Genomic DNA, 18,921 nt, shown 5'->3' on the forward strand with positions numbered 1-18,921 from the left:
AGCTTCTTCAACCCACACAAAGCTTAAAGCCAATTTTGCTTAACTAATGTGTTGGTCTGTTTACTTATTCCTTCCTCGAAGCTGCATTGAGCACCAGCTCACGCTCCCAGACTAGAGGTCACGTCCAGTTTGTGGGGTGGTGAGAAAACAGGCAGACAGACAAGCAATTAAAACACAGGGTGATTTCAGGCATGTGGGGCCCCAGGGTGAGAGCAGAGGATCTCTTTAGTTGCTACAAAAGGCGAGGGGAGGACAGGGAGGAGGAGAATGAGGCTGGAGGAGGGAAATCACGCACGCGCTTTGGGAATTGGACTAAACAAAGCAGTGCGCACGCCTCCCTCCTGCCTCTTTCGGCGCCTGAATTCAAATCCAGTCCGCACAGCGACTCTGCAGAGGCACTGGGAAACCTAGCACTTAAGAAGGAGCATGAATTCACCTTATTTCACCCTAGAACCAGCCCCCTATCTCTCCCTGAGGCTCCCCAACCCCATCCCATCCTCAGCCCCAGCCTCGGAGCCACTGAGCTTCATGTGACCTTCCCCCTCTGTCCAGTACTGGGAAGAGAAGGAGCAGACCCTGCTCCAGTTCCAGAAAACTAAGGTGGACTGTGAGATCTACAAGGAGAAGATGAACGCCCTGCAGAGCCAGGTGGTGGAGCTGCAGAAGGAGCGGGACCAGGTGCCTACCCCAGCAGAGGCGGGGGGCTGGCCCGGGTGCTGGGCTGAGGGGCTCAGAGAGAACAGGAGGTGCCTGCCCTGGCTGATTCTCTGCTCCTCTGGGTGCGACGAGGGCTGGCCAAGTCACACAGGTCGCCCCGCCCTCAGTGGCAGCTGGTTCTGGATTCGGGGTCTCTCTCCTTGATCCACTTGAGGTTTCTGTCATCCACATGCTCACTGTGCGTCATCCTGCCTCCTTTTGTCTCTGGCACAAGTGTTTGTGTTCACCCCACATATTGGGTGTTATTAAAACCATGTATGTTTACATGAATTGTCAACAAACAGAAAGCTTGTACGTCATGGAGTGAGCTCGTGTTTAGTGTACACCAGATGCATCCAAGATAAAGGCAGACAAGAAAAGGTTTGCTTTCTCTGGCTGGGACTCTCACATCCTGTCTGCTCGGCCTCTTTATCCTCTGGGCGTCCATTGTGTCTCGGTCCCCAGGCCTACTCGGCGAGAGATGGAGCCCAGATGGAGATTTCTCAGAACCTGATGGAGAAGGACGCGCTCCGCAGGAAGGTGTTTGAGCTGATGGACCAGGTCTGCGAACTGCGCCAGGAGCTCCGCCAGCAGCAGGCTGAGGCGCTGCCAGGGGTAAGCGTGGGGGGCCGCGGATGCGGGGTGGCGGGGCTGGAGTGTGGTGTTCGATGAGGGAGAAAGCAGCGTGTGAAACCATGCAGGCAGCCTTACTTTGAGCTGACGCCTCCGTGAGATGTTTGACAGTCTAATGTCTGAGCCTGGAGATAGACCACATGCCTGAAGGGAACTGTGTTCCCAAAGAGCTGAAATGATGACAAAACCTCTGATTATGGTCCGCTGGCAACTCCAGCTCCAGGCCCCATGGTGTGCGGGTGAAACTCTTCAGAGATGCCTGGAACCTGGGCATAGTCAGACTCTCCCCTCCTGGTGGGGACCCCAGCCCTTCCTCCCTCACCCCTCCCCGCGTCAACCATGTTCCCCAAAAATGTATATGTGCACAGAAAAAAGACTGATGGACAGACAGAAAAATACTAACTGTGCAGTTTCTGAGTGTGGGTGAATGGGTGAATTTTATTTTATTCTCTTTTTTTATTGAGTTAATGATAGGTTACAATCTTGTGTGATTTCAGTTGTACATTAATGTTTGTCAGTCATGTTGTAGGTGCACCATTTCACCCTTTGTGCCCACCCCCCACCCCACCTTTCCCCTGGTATCCACTAATCTGTTCTCTTAGTCCACATTTTTAAATTTCTCATGTGAATGGAGTCATACAGAGATTATCCGTCTCTAACTGGCTTATTTCACTTAACATAATTCCCTCAAGGTCCATCCATGTTATTGCAAATGGAATGATTTTGTTCTGTTTTGCAGCTGAGTAGTATTCCATTGTATATATGTACCACATCTTCTTTATCCATTCGTCTGTTGATGGGCACTTAGGTTGCTTCCACGTCTTGGCTATTGTAAATAATGCTGCAAAAGTCCTTGGCGTGCATAGGACTTTTGGAATTGCTGACTTCAAGCTCTTTGGATAAATACCCAGTAGTGGGATGGCTGGATCGTATGGTAGTTCTATTTTTAATTTTTTGAGGAATCTCCATACTGTTTTCCATAGTGGCCGCACCAGTTTGCATTCCCACCAGCAGTGTATGAGGGTTCCTTTTTCTCCACAACCTCTCCAACATTTGTTACTATTAGATTTAGATATTTTTGTCATTCTAATGGGTGTAAGGTGATATCTTAGTGTAGTTTTGATTTGCATTTCCCTGATGATCAGCGATGATGAGCATCTTTTCATGTGTCTATTGGCCATCCATATATCTTCTTTGGAGAAATGTCTGTTCATGTCTCCAGCCCATTTTTTGATTGGATTGTTTGATTTTTTTGTTGTTGCGTTTATTTTATTCTCTTATCTGTCTGTTTTCACCCCAATATTCTATGTGGAGCATATATATATATTATCCATATAGTATATATTATTTGAATAGCCAGTAAAAAACCACATATATTCTGTAAAAGAAATGAAGCGCCACTCACCAAGCCAGTGGCTTTCCGTCTCCATGGTGGTCAGCTCCTACAGCGCTGGGGGTCCCAGTCATGGAGGAGGGGACATAAATTGTTTTGCCTGGAGGTCGATGAGAAGAAACCGCCCAGGAGGGTAGAGACGGGGTGGGCTGACTTGGTGGAAAGCCCAAGGGCATCCAAAGGAACATTCCTGAATTAACCAGCCCGTCTGGCCGTCTTTGGCAGCCCAAGCAGGAAGCGGGGGCCAGGGAGCCCTGTCCGAGGGGGAAGCAGCGGCTGGTGCGCATGTTTGCCATCTGCCCGCCAGACAACGGCAACTGCAGCTGCCTCAGCTCTGCCGAGGTACGGCCGGTGCCTCCTCTACTGCTGGGGGTGGACCGGGACAGAAGGGGGCCTGGCACACAGGAGGTGCTGAAGAAATACGTAGATGAGGGGCTGCATTCAGATCTACATGCACACTGGTACCCCAGCACCGTGCTAAGCACTTGCACGGTACAGCTGTCAGCACGTGACCCTTGCTGGCCAGTAACTTGGCCTCTTTGGGCCTCAGCTGCTTTGTGTGTAAAGTGGGACAATACTGCCCACCGTATAGACTGATCGTGAGAACAGAGTCCCGTAAAACAGAAAGTGGCTAATAGCGTGCCCAGCACATAGTAGGTGCTAACTTGATGTGACCTGGCTCCGCCTTCCCTCCCTCTCTCCTCCGCTGCCCTGCCAGTTAGGGGTTATGGCTTATTATTTCCCTGACACAGTGGGGCAGCAGGGGAGGTCCGTGGGGGCTCCCGTGTGAGCCCCGTTCCAACCTCGGCCCTGTCCTCCTCAGTCCCAGCTCTGGTCTGACCTGAGCGCCACGTCCAGCCGTGAGCTGGTGGACAGCTTCCGCTCCAGCAGCCCGCTGCCTCCCAGCCAGCAGTCCCTGTACAAGCGGGCTGCAGACAACTTCCGGGAAGACCCCTGGTCTTGCAGGTAGAGAGGGACTGGTGACAGGGGCCCCCTGGCCACTCCCCGGGGACACCAGCCTAGAGCAAGGGCCGGGTGGACGCTGGGAGCTCTGCGTCGGAGACCGGGAGCAGGCGGTACAGACTAAGCTGCTTCTTATGCTTTGCAGTGACTTCCGGGAAACCCTGGAGGAAGATCAGGGCAGCCGCCTGGGAGCTAAGACAGGCGACACAGACCTGGACTATGAGATTGTAGACAGGGCAGGTGAGCACTCCACACGCCGAGCCTCTGCAGCCACCCACTTGCCCTGGGCTGGGCCGGCAGAGCCGAGAGGGGAAACGAGGACAGGATCTTCAGGGAGGCAGGGGAGACCCCTGGCCTCTCTCCACGGGCCGGGCGGAGAGAAGCAAACTTGACCACTGTGCTGCCCTGGGCCTCTGAGAAAACCCAGGCTGCCTGTCAGTTCAAGCCAGCGCCCAGATGCACACTGTTCACCAAGCATCCTTTCCGTTTCTCACCCAGAGGCTAAGGGAGTTGCATTCTTCTCCTGTCCAGCTCAGCACAGACATTCCGACAGCTCCATACATACATTTTCTCTCTCTCTGTCCCTCCTTGCTGGGACCCATGGACACTTAGGCCTCCCAGTGACATCAGAAGGCAAGAGGCTTAAGTCCTCATTGCTCCTGGCCGAGGCACCTGCTGGGAGCATCTCTTCTCCAAGTTGTTGGCACCTGCAACCTTCTCTTTGCTCTTGTGGCTGATTCCCCAAGTGTGTGCTGTAACTGGGCCTCTCTCCTTCTTGAGGCACGGGCCCCTCCTGGACAGCCTCCTCACCTTTGCCACCCTGCACATCTGCCCCCAGCCTTGGGCCTTGCACACAGTAGGTGCTTAGCACCCTGTCTGGAATTCACCCCACAGCCACCAGGGGGTGCATGTACCCCATGCTATTCTGCACCCTGGCTCATGTAGGCGGGTGGCTCAGGGCTTTCTGTGGGTCTCATGACTAGAAACTGCATCTCTTGCAAAATCATCGGCGTTTTTGTGTATAACAGTGATCATCTGAGGGGATCCACCGAGGCACAGCCCACCTGGCTGTGAGATCACGAATGGGGAGGGTTCTTGCTCTTTGTTTTTCCTCCATGGTGACTCTGCGTTATGTCCCGGGTTCATATGCTTTTAGTGGAATTGACCTCAAATACATCAGGAGTGTATGATTAATTTCATTTGGCTTTGAATGTGAGCACGAATGGATTTTGGCCTGGGAGCTGGGCACGGGCTGCCTGGAGCAGGCAAGTGTGAGCCCTCTACCGGCTCCTGGTTCTTATGGGCGGTCTGCAAGGTGAGAAGGGCAGCGCTGGACCTCCAGGGAGGCTGCCGCCTGGGCGTGGGGCGCGGTCTGTCGCAAAGGTTGCATGTTAAAGTGCCAGAGCTTGGAGAGACCCTGTGGACTGCAACTCAGAGGCCCACCGTGGCCATCTGGGCAGCAGCATGGCCTGGGGTGAGCAGGAGGCAGCAGGTGGCCGGCGGCAATGGCCGCCATGCAGAAATGCGGGCCTAGGTTACACCAGATTCGATTCCTCAAGTGACACCAGAAGTCCAGATTCTAGATTCCCTGTGTTGTAAAATGTTGGCAACTCATTGAAATATCACAAAAGGACACAATGTGGGTCAGACCCTGGCAGCTGCAGCTCTCCGCCAGCTCTCCGACGTGGCGGAGGATGAGTCGAGGCTCTGAGCAGTGAGGAAGGGAGGAGGAAGAGGAAGCTCAGCCTCAGCGAAGAGGGCGGACGGGGCAGCAGGGCCTGAGGCTGGGGGAGGGGCGCTAAGGTTGTTGGGTGAGCAGGAGCTCTGTTGGGAGTGTGGTGACCTCGTGGGCCAGCCCGGCTCTGTGTCTCAGCCCTCCGATTCCTCCTAGACCTTCCTGAGTCCGAGAGCAGCCTGCAGCCATTCTCTGGGGGCCTCTACGTCTCAGCCAGGTGAGTGACAGGTGGGGATCAGGGCCAACAGGTGGCAATGCAGAGTGAGGACTGCGTCCTCTCACTCTTGGGAGGTGGGAGCCTTTCCAGGGATGGAGTCACGGCAGGGGATGGAGAATTCCAGAATGATGGGGCTGGAGGGTGGCCAATGGGGAGATGGCCTGGCCTGACCTCCTCCTCTGGGCCGCACATGAGCTCCCTCACCTCCCTCCCTGCAGCAACGTCCCAGTGCGGCGGAGGCCAGCCCGCAAGATCCTGAGCCAGGTCACAGTGCTGGCCTTCCAGGGGGACACGTTGCTGGAGCAGATCAGCATCATCGGTGGGAACTTCACGGGCATCTTCATTCACGGGGTCACCCCGGGTTCAGCGGCAGACGAGATGGCCTTGCGCCCAGGCACCCAGATTGTGATGGTGAGTGTGGCGCTGGCCCCTGGTGTCCCCCAGGATCCCCTTGGGTGTGGGGTCGGCGGCGGGGCAGGTAATCTCAGCAGCCTCAGACAGACTTGACAACGACGTGTTCTTGGAGTAGCCCACGCTCCTTCTTGGGCTGACGTGAAGCAAAGTGTCACACTCATTTAGAAGAGAGGGTCGCACTGACCCTCACTGAGACCCCGCACCCTGCTCCTATCCTGCCATTCTAGAACTCTGCAAGGTGAGCCGGTGAGCTGACTTGCGGCTAGATGACACAGCGTTTGTGAAGCCTTCTGGGACACAGCAGTTTTGACCCAGGAATCTTTTTTGAGCTTATGATAGTTTACAACCTTGCGAAGTTTCAGTCGTACATTATTATTTGTCAGTCATATTATAGGCGCACCACTTCACTCTTTGTGCTCACCCCCCCGCCCCTCTCCCCCCTGGTAACCACTAATCTGTTCTCTTTGTCCATGAGTTTGTTTATCTACCACATATGAGTGGAGTCATACAGAGTTTGTCTTTCTCTATCTGGCTTATTTCGCTTAACATAAAACCCTAAGGTCTGTCCATGTTGTTGAGAATGGGATGATTTTTTCTGGCTGAGTAGTATTCCATTGTATATATACCATATCTTCTTTATCCAGTCATCAGTCGATGGGCACTTAGGTTGCTTCCACGTCTTGGCTATTGTAAATAATGCTGCAATGAACACAGGGGTGCCTGGGTCTCTTTGAATTGCTGATTTCAAGTTCTTTGGATAAATACCCAGTAGTGGGATGGCTGGGTCATATGGTATTTCTATTTTTAATTTTTTGAGAAATCTCCATACTGTGTTCCATAGTGGCTGCACCAGTTTGCATTCCCACCAGCAGTGTATGAGGGTGCCCTTTTCTCCACATCCTCTCCAACATTTGTTATTTTTTGTCTTGGTTATTTTAGCCATTCTAACGGGTGTAAGCTGATATCTTAGTGTAGTTTTGATTTGCATTTCCCTGATGATCAGTAATGGTGAGCATTTTTTCATGTGCCTATTGATCATCCATATATCTTCTTTGGAGAAATGTCTGTTCATGTCCCCTGCCCATTTTTTGATCGGGTTGTTTGATTTTTTGTTGTTGAGTTCTGAGAGTTCTTTATACACTATGGAGATTAACCCTTTGTCAGATATGTGATTTGAAAATATTTTTTCCCAATTGGTGGGTTGTGTTTTTGTTTCAATCCTGTTTTCCCTTGCCATGTAGAAGCTCTTTAGTCTGGTGAAGTCCCATTTGTTTATTCTTTCTATTGTTTCCCTTGTCTGAGAAGACATGGTGTCTGAAAAGATCCTTTTAAGACTGATGTCAAAGAGTGTACTGGCTATGTTTTCTGCTAGAAGCCTTATGGTTTCAGATATTACCTTTAAGTCTTTGATCAATTTTGAGTTTATTTTTGTGAATGGCGTAAAAGAATGGTTGATTTTCACTCTTTTCCATGTGGCTGTCCAGTTTTCCCAGCACTGTTTGTTGAAGAGACTTTCTTTTCTCCATTGTAGGCCCTCAGCACCTTTGTCGAAGATTAGCTGTCCATAGATGTGTGGTTTTATTTCTGGGCTTTCAATTCTGTTCCATTGATCTGTGTGCCTCTTTTTGTACCAGTACCATGCTGTTTTGATTGCAATAGCTTTTTTTATTTTTTTTTTAAGATTTTATTTTTTTCCTCTTTCTCCCCAAAGCCCCCCTGGTACATAGTTATATATTCTTAATTGTGGGTCCCTCCAGTTGTGGCATGTGGGACGCCGCCTCAGCGTGGCTTGATGAGCAGTGCCATGTCCGCGCCCAGGACTCGAACCGACGAAACACTGGGCTGCCTGCAGCAGAGCGCGCGAACTTAACCACTCGGCCACGGGGCCGGCCCCTGATTACAACAGCTTTGTAGTATATTTTGGGATTGTGATGCCTCCAGCTTTGTTCTTTTTAAAATCTCAGGATTGCTTTAGCAATTCGGGGTCTTTTGTTTCCCCATATGGTTTTAGGATTCTTTGTTCTGTTTCTGTGAAGAATGTCATTGGGATTCTGATTGGGATTGCATTCAATCTGTAGATTGCTTTAGGTAGTATGGACATTTTAACTGTGTTTATCCTTCCAGTCCATGTGCGTGGAATGTCCTTCCATCTTTTCATGTCGTCAGAGATTTCTTTCAGGAAAGTCTCGTAGTTTTCATTGTATAGATCTTTCACTTCCTTGGTTAGATTTATTCCAAGATATTTTATTATTTTTGTTGCGATTGTGAATGGGATTGTGTTCTTGAGTTCTCTTTCTGTTAGTTCATTATCAGAGTATAGAAATGCTACTGATTTATGTATGTTGATTTTGTACCCTGCAACTTTGCTATAATTGTTGATTACTTATAGCAGCTTTCTGATGGATTTTTTTAGGGTTTTCTATCTGTAAGATCATGTTGTCTGCAAACAGCGAGACTTTCACTTCTTCATTGCCTATTTGGATTCCTTTTATTTCTTTTTCCTGCCTAATTGCTCTGGCCAAAACCTCCAGTACTATGTTGAATAAGAGTGGTGAGAGTGGACACGCTTGTCTTGTTCCTGTTCTCAGAGGGATGGCTTTCAGTTTTTCCCCATTGAGTATGATGTTGGCTGTGGTTTGTCATATATGGCCTTTATTATGTCGAGGTACTTTCCTTCTATACCCATTTTATTGAGAGTTTTTATCATACATGGATGTTGGATCTTGTCGAATGCTTTCTCTGCATCTATTGAGATGATCACGTGGTTTTTGTTCCTCATTTTATTGATGTGGTGTATCATGTTGATTGATTTGTGGATGTTGAACCATCCCTGTGTCCGACCCAGGGATCCTTTGATAAGGCCACAGGGCTGTTGTACTGTGGGGCTCTTTTTTTTCCGTAATGATCTTATTGTCACTCTGTGTATGTGCATTAAAATATGCATAACATGAAATATACCATATTAATCACTTTGGCCATATTTCAAAACTTTTTTATCATAAAATGTTCATTAAACTGCAGAAAACAAAATGTACAACTTAACCAATTATCATTACGTGAATACATGGGCAAGGATGTGACTTTGATATGGCCTAAAAGCAGAATTGTTAAACTTCAAGCTTTTAAAAAATAGCAGGAAATTCACAAAATAGGCGTCACCCCATTCCTGAGGTTTGCCCCGTTCCCCCAGGAGGAGACTGGGGATGAGGTGGAAGTAGGGGGTGACGGTGAGCTCTGAGCAGAGGAAGGAGGGGCTGTGCCCCACGGGCAGGAACCCCGAGAACCCCACTGGCCTCTCCCCGGGGACGGGCCGTGCTCGAGCTAAGCCTCATTCTTGTATCTTGAATGACCACGCCTCAAGCTCCTGATGTAAGTGTTGCCCTGTGTTCTCCACTCCACACGAGACAAAAGCCTGTCATTACATTTCTGACGGTCCTCTTGAGATTCTCAACCATCAGCGTACATCGTGGTTAAAGCAACCGAGCTCCTTTATGATGTTGGGGAGACAGTCCCGATCTCCGAATGGGGCCAATTCAGTTCTAACTGTGTTAAAAACATGCCTTATTCTTTTCCTCCTTATAAAAATGTGTACTCTCCTAAACTAAAAGCAGCCCAGGGGATGAACGGCATGGACAGTGAGAGCCCTGTGGCGTGGGCCTTCACTGCTGGGGAAGGGGTGGCGGGGGGTTGCCATGGCTTTCAGTGGGTGGAGGCTGGGGATGCCGCCAACCATCCTGCAGTGCCCAGGATGCCCCCACAGCACAGAATGATCCAGCCCCAAATGTCAATAGTCCCAAGCTGAGAAACCCGGATCCAGAATGCTCTAGAATGGAGGTCCATTTTGGAGAGCAGAAGCTCCGCTCTCAGCGGAGATCTTGGTGCGTAGCATATTGGGGAAGGGCTGGTAGTTGACTCTCGGGGCAGGAATGTGTGTAGCTTGGAGGCTCTGCATCAAGATGTCCAATACAAGGCCCATGACAAAGGTTCTGATGGGTTCGTGTGAGTGGCTGGGAAGGGCGAGTGGGTCCTACTGTAGGGGTACACGTCTGTACTCAGACTATGGCGGCAGCATCATGGTCAAATGAGGCAGACCCTTTCGATTTGCCCTCAGGTGGATTATGAAGCAACGGAGCCCTCCTTCAAGGCCGTCCTGGAGGGCATGACCCTGGAGCAGGCGGTTGGACTTCTCCGGAGGGTGAATGGCTTCTGCTGCCTGTCTGTGAAGGTCAACACCGAGGGTACACACTGGCCCCGGCCTCTCCTCCCATGAGGCTACCTCTCGAGACTTGCTCACCACCCAGTCCCGTCTCTCCCTGAACCCTTGGCTGTGCCAAAGCCAGTCCTCACAGCCCAGCCCAGCCCAGACAGCCAGGCTGCGCCCCGAGTGTGTGGAGGCCCCCGAGGCAGCTGGGGACCTCTCACCCACTGACTCCGGCACCAGGATGGCTCCTCAGACTTTGGGGGGGGGGGGGAGGGGGTTCCTTCTTTCTTTCCTACTTTCATATTCTAGAACCTTCCTTGTGTGGGATCACAGCCCTGGGTTTATCTGTCTTCATGTTCTCCTTGATCAGGTTATAAGAAATTGGTCCAAGACCTAGAGGCCAAAGTGGCTACCTCAGGGGACTCCTTCTACATCCGAGTCAACCTGGCCATGGAGGGACGGGCGGAGGGGGAGCTGCAGGTGCGTTGCAATGACATCCTGCACGTCACTGACACCTGGTTCCAGGGCCGCAGCTGCTGGCACGCCCACCGTGTTGGCCCATACAGCACACAGGGCACCGAGCACGGCACAATCCCCAACTATTCACGGTGAGCTGCTGCCTTGGACCCCGACACCGCTCCAAAGAGGGCCAGGGAGCTGCCCGGGGGGACATCACCTGCTTTGCTTAGGGTGGGGCACCCCCTCCTGCTGGGAGCAAGAATGGTCTTCCAGAAGCTTCTCTCCGCTGCCTAGGATTAGAGGGTGGGAGTGATGAGATGCCCCAAAGAGGGGGAATCCCCAACATGCTACCCACCACGTTCACTGCTTGGACGGAGTTTTTTTGTGAAAAGGGATGGACTTCAGTCCGGGAGCATTCAGGAGCATTTGGGACCAGAGTTTCCCAACCTCAGCACTGCTGACCTTTGGGCTGGCTCACTCTTTGTCACGGGGGCCTTGCTGGGCACTGTAGAATGTGGAGCCCCCGTCCACTAGATGCCAGTAGTCTCCCTGCCCCCTAGTTGTGACAACCAAAAATGTCTCCAGATACTGCCAGTGTCCCCTGGGGATAGGGTGACCAGTCATCCTGGTTTGTCCAGGACTGTCTTGGTTATAGCACAGAAAGTCCTGGGTCCTGGGAAACCCTCAGTCCTGGGACAACTGGAACAGTGGTGACTCTCCCTGGACACTCTCCCTGCTGAGAACCGTGTTCTAGACCAACCACAGTGCACACAGCAGGCGGCCTCGTCCATAGCTCTCAAGCCTCTTTGCAAATCCGAGTTGCCTGAGGTCAGACTCAGCCGGTGCAGGGAGAGGCCTGAGATGCTGCATTCCCAGCATGCTCTCTCAGTGATGCCAGGCTGAAGGCCACAGGCCGCACTGGGAGGAGCGAGGTTCTGGAGCGGTGGCCTCAACCCAGGCTCACACTGAGTCACCTGGGTCCCATCGCAGAGCAATTCAGTTGGCATCTTCAGGGTGGGCTGAGGCTTCACAGTTAAAAGCCCCAGGGGACTGCAGGGGCCGCCCGGGTGGACGACCGCGGCCTGGGGCAGCTGGGGTGTTCTGGAACGCTGGGCAGGGGCCCACTTCTCCTTCCAGCTCTCCTTGCAGCTGGGTGGGGGCTGTCCTCCTCTGTGCAGGGCTCAGAAGCTGCTCATCGCCCTCCTCCAGGACATGGCTCAGCAGAGCACTGTCCCCCGCAAGGTAAGACAGCGGGCTGGCCCGGGCAGCCCCAATCCTGGAGGCAGGGTCCCCTTGGGTGGGCTCCACCTCTCTCCCCTGGCCTTCTTCCTCCCCGGCTCACAACATCTGCGAGGAGAGCCTAATGAACCTCTTGTCCGCCCTGGGGGTCCTGGCCCCACCTGGGGTGGGCTGGAAGCGGGACGGGGACTAGCTCGGGGGTCTGTGTTGAGGGTGGAGGCTGCTGATGTGAGGGGGTGACGTGAAGGCTCTCTCCCCTGTGGGCCGTCCAAACCTTCACCTGGGTCTGCACACTGCACCAGCCTGCAAGCTCTTCTAGGTGCAGGCACGTCACGTACGCTCTCTCCGTCAGGCTCCCAGTTCAACCTTTTTGCCTGTCCGTCTGCCCCCCATCCTTGTTCCCTCTGAGGCCAGGCACCTTTGTGCTCGCTGCCACAGAACACTCCGCCGTCCCTGAGCAAGGTGCTGGGGAGCCCCCCCCGGTCTTGGCAGAGCTAGGCTCAGGGCCCCTACTCTTCCTTCCTGCCATATGTAGCCCGCCCTCACTGTGGACGCCTGGCTGGTAGGGCGCCCTGCTCGGGGGCTCTGTCTGCCTCAGGACCCTCTCCTGCCTCCCTTCGCCTCCCACCCCCTGGCACTGGGCCTCCTGGCTGTTCAGTGGGCACAGCCTGAAGGTCCAGGGGCCAGCCTGGAATTGCTGGTGGGGTAGGTGCCTGCCCCCAGGCCCGTGTGACGATGACTCCTCCCTCTAGCCGTCTTCCGGGGGACCCCAGAAGTTGGTCCGCATCGTCAGTGTGGACAGAACCAAGGCCAGCCCTCTGTGCTCGTCGTTCGACTGGGCCCAGCCAGACCCCAGCAGGGCGGAAGGTGAGGCGGGTGCAGCTGGTGGAGGGGCCGCTGGCTCCACACGGGCGAGGATCCTTGGGAGCTGCTGCTGGTTGGTCCGCTCGGTCAGGGTGATGCCACCACTCCTTTAGGCCAGAATCCGTGTCTTAAGAATCATAACCGAGGCCTACGCGCCTTTCTGGAGAGCAATGGAGCTGCGCATCTTTAATGTCCTTTAAACCGACGGTCCTGCTTCTGTGATCTGCCCCTAAAAGTGGTCCAAAGCCACTGGCACGATTAGATTGACAGCAGTCCTTTCAGAAGAGAAAACACTTGAAACTGTGCAGACGCCCCACGTCATACAAACTAGCTGGCCCCTCAGGCAGCTACTGGTGAGGGCACGAGGTCGTGAGAGACAGGGCAGCACGGCGCAGGCCCCTGAACAGGGAAAACCGCGCAATGAAGGCGAGCAGAAGTGAATTGAGAGTAAGGTAAATTGTTCTGGGTTTATTCTCTTCTTCTTCTTAAAAGGTTTTTTAAGTGCATAATATAAGATGGCTGTTGAGAAGAGAAGCTCGACCTGAAGGATGAGGGAGGGGCATGAGAGACCCGGGCAGGAGGGAGGGACTGGGGGCCGTGTGCCCTGAGAGGCCGGGGCTGAGGGAGAAGAGACGAGCCTTGCAGATGATTGGCAAGGAAGAAAACCGTTTTTCTCCATCCTTCCCGTGGGCCAAACGAGGAAGATGGGGCTAAACGGCATCCTGCGAACTGAGCCTGCAGCGCGGCAGAGCTGTCCCATTGTGGGGCACACAGGCACCGCCCCCCGGGGGTTGTGGGACGCGTGGTCCCCGCTGTTGGAGCCGAGCGTGTGCTCATATACTGTAGGTGCCGGGGTGGCGCGGAGTCTCCTGGGGGACACCTGGGGAACAGCCCAGGACTGCGGACGGGCGGGGGCCGCTGCCGCCTGGAGCCTGATCTGCTCAGGCCCCTCTCCCCCACAGACCCCTCCAGCGTGCGCTTCTGGGCAGAGAGCTGCTTCACCCTGGTGCCCTACAGCCTGGTGCACCCCCACAGGCCTGGCCGGCCGCGGCCCGTGCTCTTCGTGCCCAGGGTGGTCGGGAGGATCCTGAGTGAGAAGCTGTGCCTCCTCCAAGGGTTTAGGAAATGCCTGGCAGGTAGGCTCTCACCTGGGGCCCCACCTGTCTGTTGGGGGGGGGCGGGGGCGGCCTTGGCAGAACGCCTTATCTGATTGCGGGAGAGGGGTGTGAAGGTGTGAGTGTCCTGGGGCTGCTGTGATGAATTACTGCCAAGCGGGCAGCAGGAAACCACAGTTCTGGAGGCCAGTCCGACGCAGGGTGTCTCCGTGGGCTGCACTCACCGCAGAGGCTCTGGGGCAGAATCCGTCCTGCCTCCTCTGGCTGTTGGCTGCTCCGGCAATCCTGGGTGTTCCTGGGCTGTGGTTGCTTCGGTCCTGTCTCTGCCCGCTCGTCACAAGCCCTTCTCCTTCTGTGTGTCTCTGTCTTCACATGACCTTCCGATAGGAAACCAGTCATTGGATTAGGGCCACCCTACTCCACTGTGACCTCATCCTAAACTCCCACATCTACAGGGACCCTATTTCCAAATGAGGTCACATTCTGAGGTTCCAGGTGGACATGAATTTGGGGAGGACACTATTGAACCCAGTGCAGTTACTGCTGGCAAACAGGCTTGTCCTTAACCAGGGTAATGCAACCAAAGGGTTCCATCTACCTGCCAAAAGCCACCAGCAGAGTCACAGAGACACGCAGCCAGCAGGAATCCTGGGCCGCAGTGGACAGAGCCAGCGTGTGTTTGTGCAGCAGCAAAGGTGGTTCCACTGGCTGGAGGGCAGGAGAGAGGCCCGTGTTGGTGCTGCCATTCATCCGCGTCACCAGTGGATGGCTGCTGTGGAGATGTTAGGTTAAGACTCAAGGATGAATAGGGCCTTGTCCTACCCTCCTGGAACTCACAGAGGGGACAGGGGGAGCAAGTCCAGTCCACAAGCCTCCTCTAGTGAGCACCTGCTGTGTGCCAGGCTCCATACAGGAGCTGGAGGTACAGGGTCCAAGAGGCCCTCAGGGGCCCTTTAGAGACAGACACCTGCAGATGTGGCCCCCTGACGGGTGCACACTCCAGCAGTGGCCCAGAGATGGAGCGTCGGAGCCACGAGCTGCGATCATCTGATGGGCAGGCAGGCTGAGGGAGCAGCATGTGCAAAGGCACAGAGAGCACGGTGGGCCTGGACCACGGCTGGGGCGAGGCTGGTGAGCAGGGACAAGGGGTTTATGTAACAGGTGGGGGAGTCAGTGAAGGTTCTGAAGCAAGAAGACTTGATCAGGCCTGATCTCTGAATGCCTGTTTTGAAAGCAGAATCGAAGATGGACTGGAGAAGGGTGTGGCTGGGGGCTGGGAGACGAGCTAAAGATTGGGGACCCTCAGGCCAGGGGTGGTGCAGGCAATACACCCATGGGGAGGAGAGGGCAGACCCAGGAGCTGCCTGCGAGCTGGAAGCCCGCAATGCGGGTGAGGGATGAAGGAAGCCAGGAGGACGGCACCATGGTTCTGACTTGGGACACTCAGTGGTGGGAACCAAGAAAAGCTATTCCAGAAGAAAGGCAAAAGAGGGGGGTGTGTTTTAACAGGCTTCTTGAGGGCGCAGGTTCTCTATCCTGGCACTCTGACGTTTAGGGCTGGACCAGTCTCTGTTGTGGGGGGCTGTCCTGTGCATTGCAGGATGTTGAGCAACATCCCTGGCCTCAACCCACTAGATGCCAGTAGCACACCCCCTCCCCCGAGGTGTGACATCCAAAAATGTCTCCAGACATTGCCACGTGTCCCTTGGGGGCAAAATTGACCTGGTTGAGAACCACTGATTTAAGAAATCTAAGGGGTTTCTAGATGGAAGAAGTTGGATATGTAAGTTTGGAGCTTGCAGAAGCAATGGGAGATGGGTTTGTTTATATCTGTCTGTCCATCCGTCCGTCCTTCCTTCCTTTCTCCCTCTGTCGCTCTCCCTCCTCCTTCCTTCCATCCCCCACATCCGCCACTGCTGGAGCATCTACTGTGTCTGATGATTTAGGCTGAATGTGCAGGGCGCAGACCCCTCTGACTGTGAAGAGCAGGGTCCGGGGTGTGAAGAGGACACTCTAGGAAGGGCTTCTCCCAGAGCTGGCGGGGTCCCCGGGGGCAGGGTGTTCAGCATGGGGCTCCCTCAGGACCCCACACAGCCGGTGTGTGACCCCCGTCCACTGTCACCTTCAGAGTACTTGAGCCAGGAGGAGTACGATGCCTCCAGCCAGAGAGGGGACATCATCCAGGAGAAGGAGGCATCCGGTGGCCGCTGCTGGGTGACCCGCCGAGTGGTCGAGTCCCTCATGGAAAAGGTAAGGGGCAGACCTGGGGTTGCTCTGGGATTTGGGAACTCCAGCTCCAGAGGCGGTGGGATAAGGCAGGGAGGACTGCCCATGAGATCTGAGGGACACTTGTCACCAAGCTCCGGGGCCCCCTGGACACCCCAGGTCTGTGCTCAGCCTGTCTCTGGCTTGGGGTTCAGCAGGAGTAACACGGAAACCCCAAACCCCGTTTCTGCCACGTGGGAGCCACGTGACCTTGGGTGAGTCTTTCAACTTCCTTGAGCCTGTTTCCTCAACGCGGGAGACGTTTCATAAATACTTGTTAACTGAATAAATAAATGGAGATCACACTCCATGTTCTAAGGCTCAGACAAATCTATGAAAAGATGCTCGCTGTGAACTGTCAAGCTTCGTACTGATACAAGGCAGCCAGGCTCAGTTGTGAGCTGGAGCAGGATGCCCCCAACCCCAACCCCCATCCCCAGGGAGGTTGGTGGAGCCGTCCGACTCCTAGTGTTTGAGCTCCATGCCAAGTCTCCCTCACTCCCAAAAACCTGTAGTTTCTAGATTTCCCAGGTGAAAACTCAAATGAATGGAAACTTAGAATTGCACAGGGGCCCGCCCCATGGCCGAGTGGTTGAGTTTGCTCGCTCCACTTTGGCAGCCCAGGGTTTCACCGGTTTGGATCCTGGCTGTGGACATGGTACCACTCATCAGGCCATGCTGAGGTGGCATCCCACATGCCACAACTAGAAGGACCTACAACTAAAAATACACAACTATGTACCAGAGCGCTTTGGGGAGAAAAAGGAAAAATAAAAATCTTAAAAAAAAAAAAATTGCACAGCATGCACCCTTGTATACACAGGAGCATTCCCAAATCCTCTTCCATCTCCTTTACAAACTACAGTGCTACCTGGCCCCCTTCTCAGCATCGCCCCGGGGCAGGCCAGGGCCCCCTTCACTCCCCCCAGGCCCAAGATCTCGCCTCACTTCTCCCTCCCCTCCCCCCAGAACACCCACGCCCTCCTGGACGTCCGGCTGGACAGTGTCCATGCCCTACACAGGATGGACATCTTCCCCATCATCCTCCACGTCTCTGTCAACGAGAAGGTGGCAAAGAAACTCAAGTAGGTGTGCACTGGGGGCTGGTGGTGGGGTTTGAACCGGCCCCGGAGCTCCCCACAGAGCCCACAGCATGCGCCTCTGGAGCGCACGATGAGGTTTCCAGGAATGCACCTGTGCTAGCCCCCAGAAGTGTCACAGGGCAGCTCACCCACAACTTCAGGGACAAAGGTCCCGCCGCTCTCCCCTGGGGAGCAGCCCAGAGGACAGCAAGGTGAGAACCTGGAACCTGCCTTAACTCGACTAAGGCCACACCTTTCCCAGGGTACACAGTTAACAGCCATCCCTGCGAGGGGAGGACAGATGCTGAGGGCTATGACACGCTGGGGCCAGACCCACATGTCCTGCTGCCCCTTTTAACTTGAGAACTGAGGTTATAACTAGACCCCCGCCCTGCATGGGTGCAACGTCATCTGGGGCCTGAGTCACATTTTCTTTACAAGGCAATCGGTCCCTGTGAACGGGGGCCCCCTGCATCTAGGGGCACTTGGGCAGCTGCTGCAACATCTGTATGTCCAGCCTGGGCTCCGAGCCGGTGGTCAGCTCCCTGGGGTCTGCACGGGGCAGCCGGCTGCTGCCCTCCCTGAGCACACCCCACCGTTTCTGGCCTGTGCAGGAAGGCCCTGCAGCGGCTTGGCACCTCGGAGGAGCAGCTCCTGGAGGCTGGCAGGCGGGAGGAGGGTGAGCTGGACAAAGTGCCCTGCCTGTACAGCAGCCTGGTCCCCGACGGCTGGAGCGACCTGGACGCCCTGCTCGGCTGTGTCCGCTTGGCCATCGCGGACGAGCAGAAGAAAGTAGTGTGGACAGAACAGAGCCCCCACTGATGCCCCCCAAGGTCCCTTCCCAGGGCTGTGGGGCCTTCTCATCCCCGTTAGTGCAGTCCTGTCCTTTCAGCCCAGGGCCTCACAGGCAGTGCTTTGGGGGTACCTACCACACAAGCCCAGCTTGCCGGGCATCGGCTCCCCTCTCTCATTGGGGTCTAACCTTGACCCCTCACCATGTGCAGGTCACAGGCATTCACACCAGCTGTTCACTTTCTTTGTAAATCATCTCTGCCCCTCACCAGGACTTGGCACAATCTGAACTGGAGACCCTGAGAAGGTTTTGGCAGTAGGGGCGTTTCCCGGGCCCTCCCCAGAGCCAGGGCCCCAGATGTCTCTAGCAACCGCCTGTCTGATCCAAATCACCGCACTTGCCTTTGACACTTCAATGTGTCAAAAGCCTGCTTCCAAACCCGCTGGGGTGGCAGACTGGTAGCCCTGGTGTCCCCTAAGGTCACTCCCACCCTACCCAGAGAGAGGTGCAAACCCACTTGTAATGTAACTCTGGCGAACTTCTCTCCTTGTCTGACGGCTGAGAGATGCCTCAGTAAATCCAGTTTATAGAGACTGTGCATTTACCGGTAAACACAGTTCCCAAGTGATGGACACTATTCTCAGTGGCCTGTGCCTGGCGGCCACCATGCCTGGCTGTGGAGACTGTGGGGGTGTCCTGGAGAAGCCACACACAACACCACTGCACAAGCACTGGCCGGTCTAACCAGCCCCAGCCTGACCCTTTCTCGGGCCACCTCCAGGGCTGGGCAGACAGTCAGGCATGGCTTGGGCGGGGACCTCAAGGGCCCCCCAAGCCTGGCTTTGCCTCCCA

At 54.5% G+C, this 18,921-nt stretch overlaps 1 protein-coding gene across 3 annotated transcripts in view; it reads left to right on the forward strand.

The window, feature by feature from the left end:
• CARD14 (caspase recruitment domain family member 14) overlaps window positions 1–18,902 on the forward strand; it is a 36,546-nt gene extending 17,644 nt beyond the window's left edge. For 2 of the 3 annotated variants that reach the window (XM_046675587.1, XM_046675586.1), the window contains exons 8-22: window positions 553–678; window positions 1,162–1,311; window positions 2,948–3,064; window positions 3,546–3,688; window positions 3,831–3,925; window positions 5,577–5,637; window positions 5,856–6,048; window positions 10,163–10,289; window positions 10,623–10,860; window positions 11,890–11,953; window positions 12,703–12,817; window positions 13,777–13,950; window positions 16,058–16,179; window positions 17,164–17,279; window positions 17,891–18,902. In XM_046675587.1, the coding sequence (XP_046531543.1) occupies window positions 553–678; window positions 1,162–1,311; window positions 2,948–3,064; window positions 3,546–3,688; window positions 3,831–3,925; window positions 5,577–5,637; window positions 5,856–6,048; window positions 10,163–10,289; window positions 10,623–10,860; window positions 11,890–11,953; window positions 12,703–12,817; window positions 13,777–13,950; window positions 16,058–16,179; window positions 17,164–17,279; window positions 17,891–18,098 (2,049 nt within the window). In that variant the 3' untranslated portion in view covers window positions 18,099–18,902. The remainder of the gene's footprint in view (window positions 1–552; window positions 679–1,161; window positions 1,312–2,947; window positions 3,065–3,545; window positions 3,689–3,830; window positions 3,926–5,576; window positions 5,638–5,855; window positions 6,049–10,162; window positions 10,290–10,622; window positions 10,861–11,889; window positions 11,954–12,702; window positions 12,818–13,776; window positions 13,951–16,057; window positions 16,180–17,163; window positions 17,280–17,890) is intronic. The other variant, XM_046675588.1, reaches the window with a different exon arrangement.
• Window positions 18,903–18,921: the final 19 nt, after the last annotated feature.

This window comes from Equus quagga, chromosome 11 (genome assembly GCF_021613505.1).
Source record: "Equus quagga isolate Etosha38 chromosome 11, UCLA_HA_Equagga_1.0, whole genome shotgun sequence".
In the NCBI taxonomy this organism is placed as follows: Eukaryota; Metazoa; Chordata; class Mammalia; order Perissodactyla; family Equidae; genus Equus; species Equus quagga.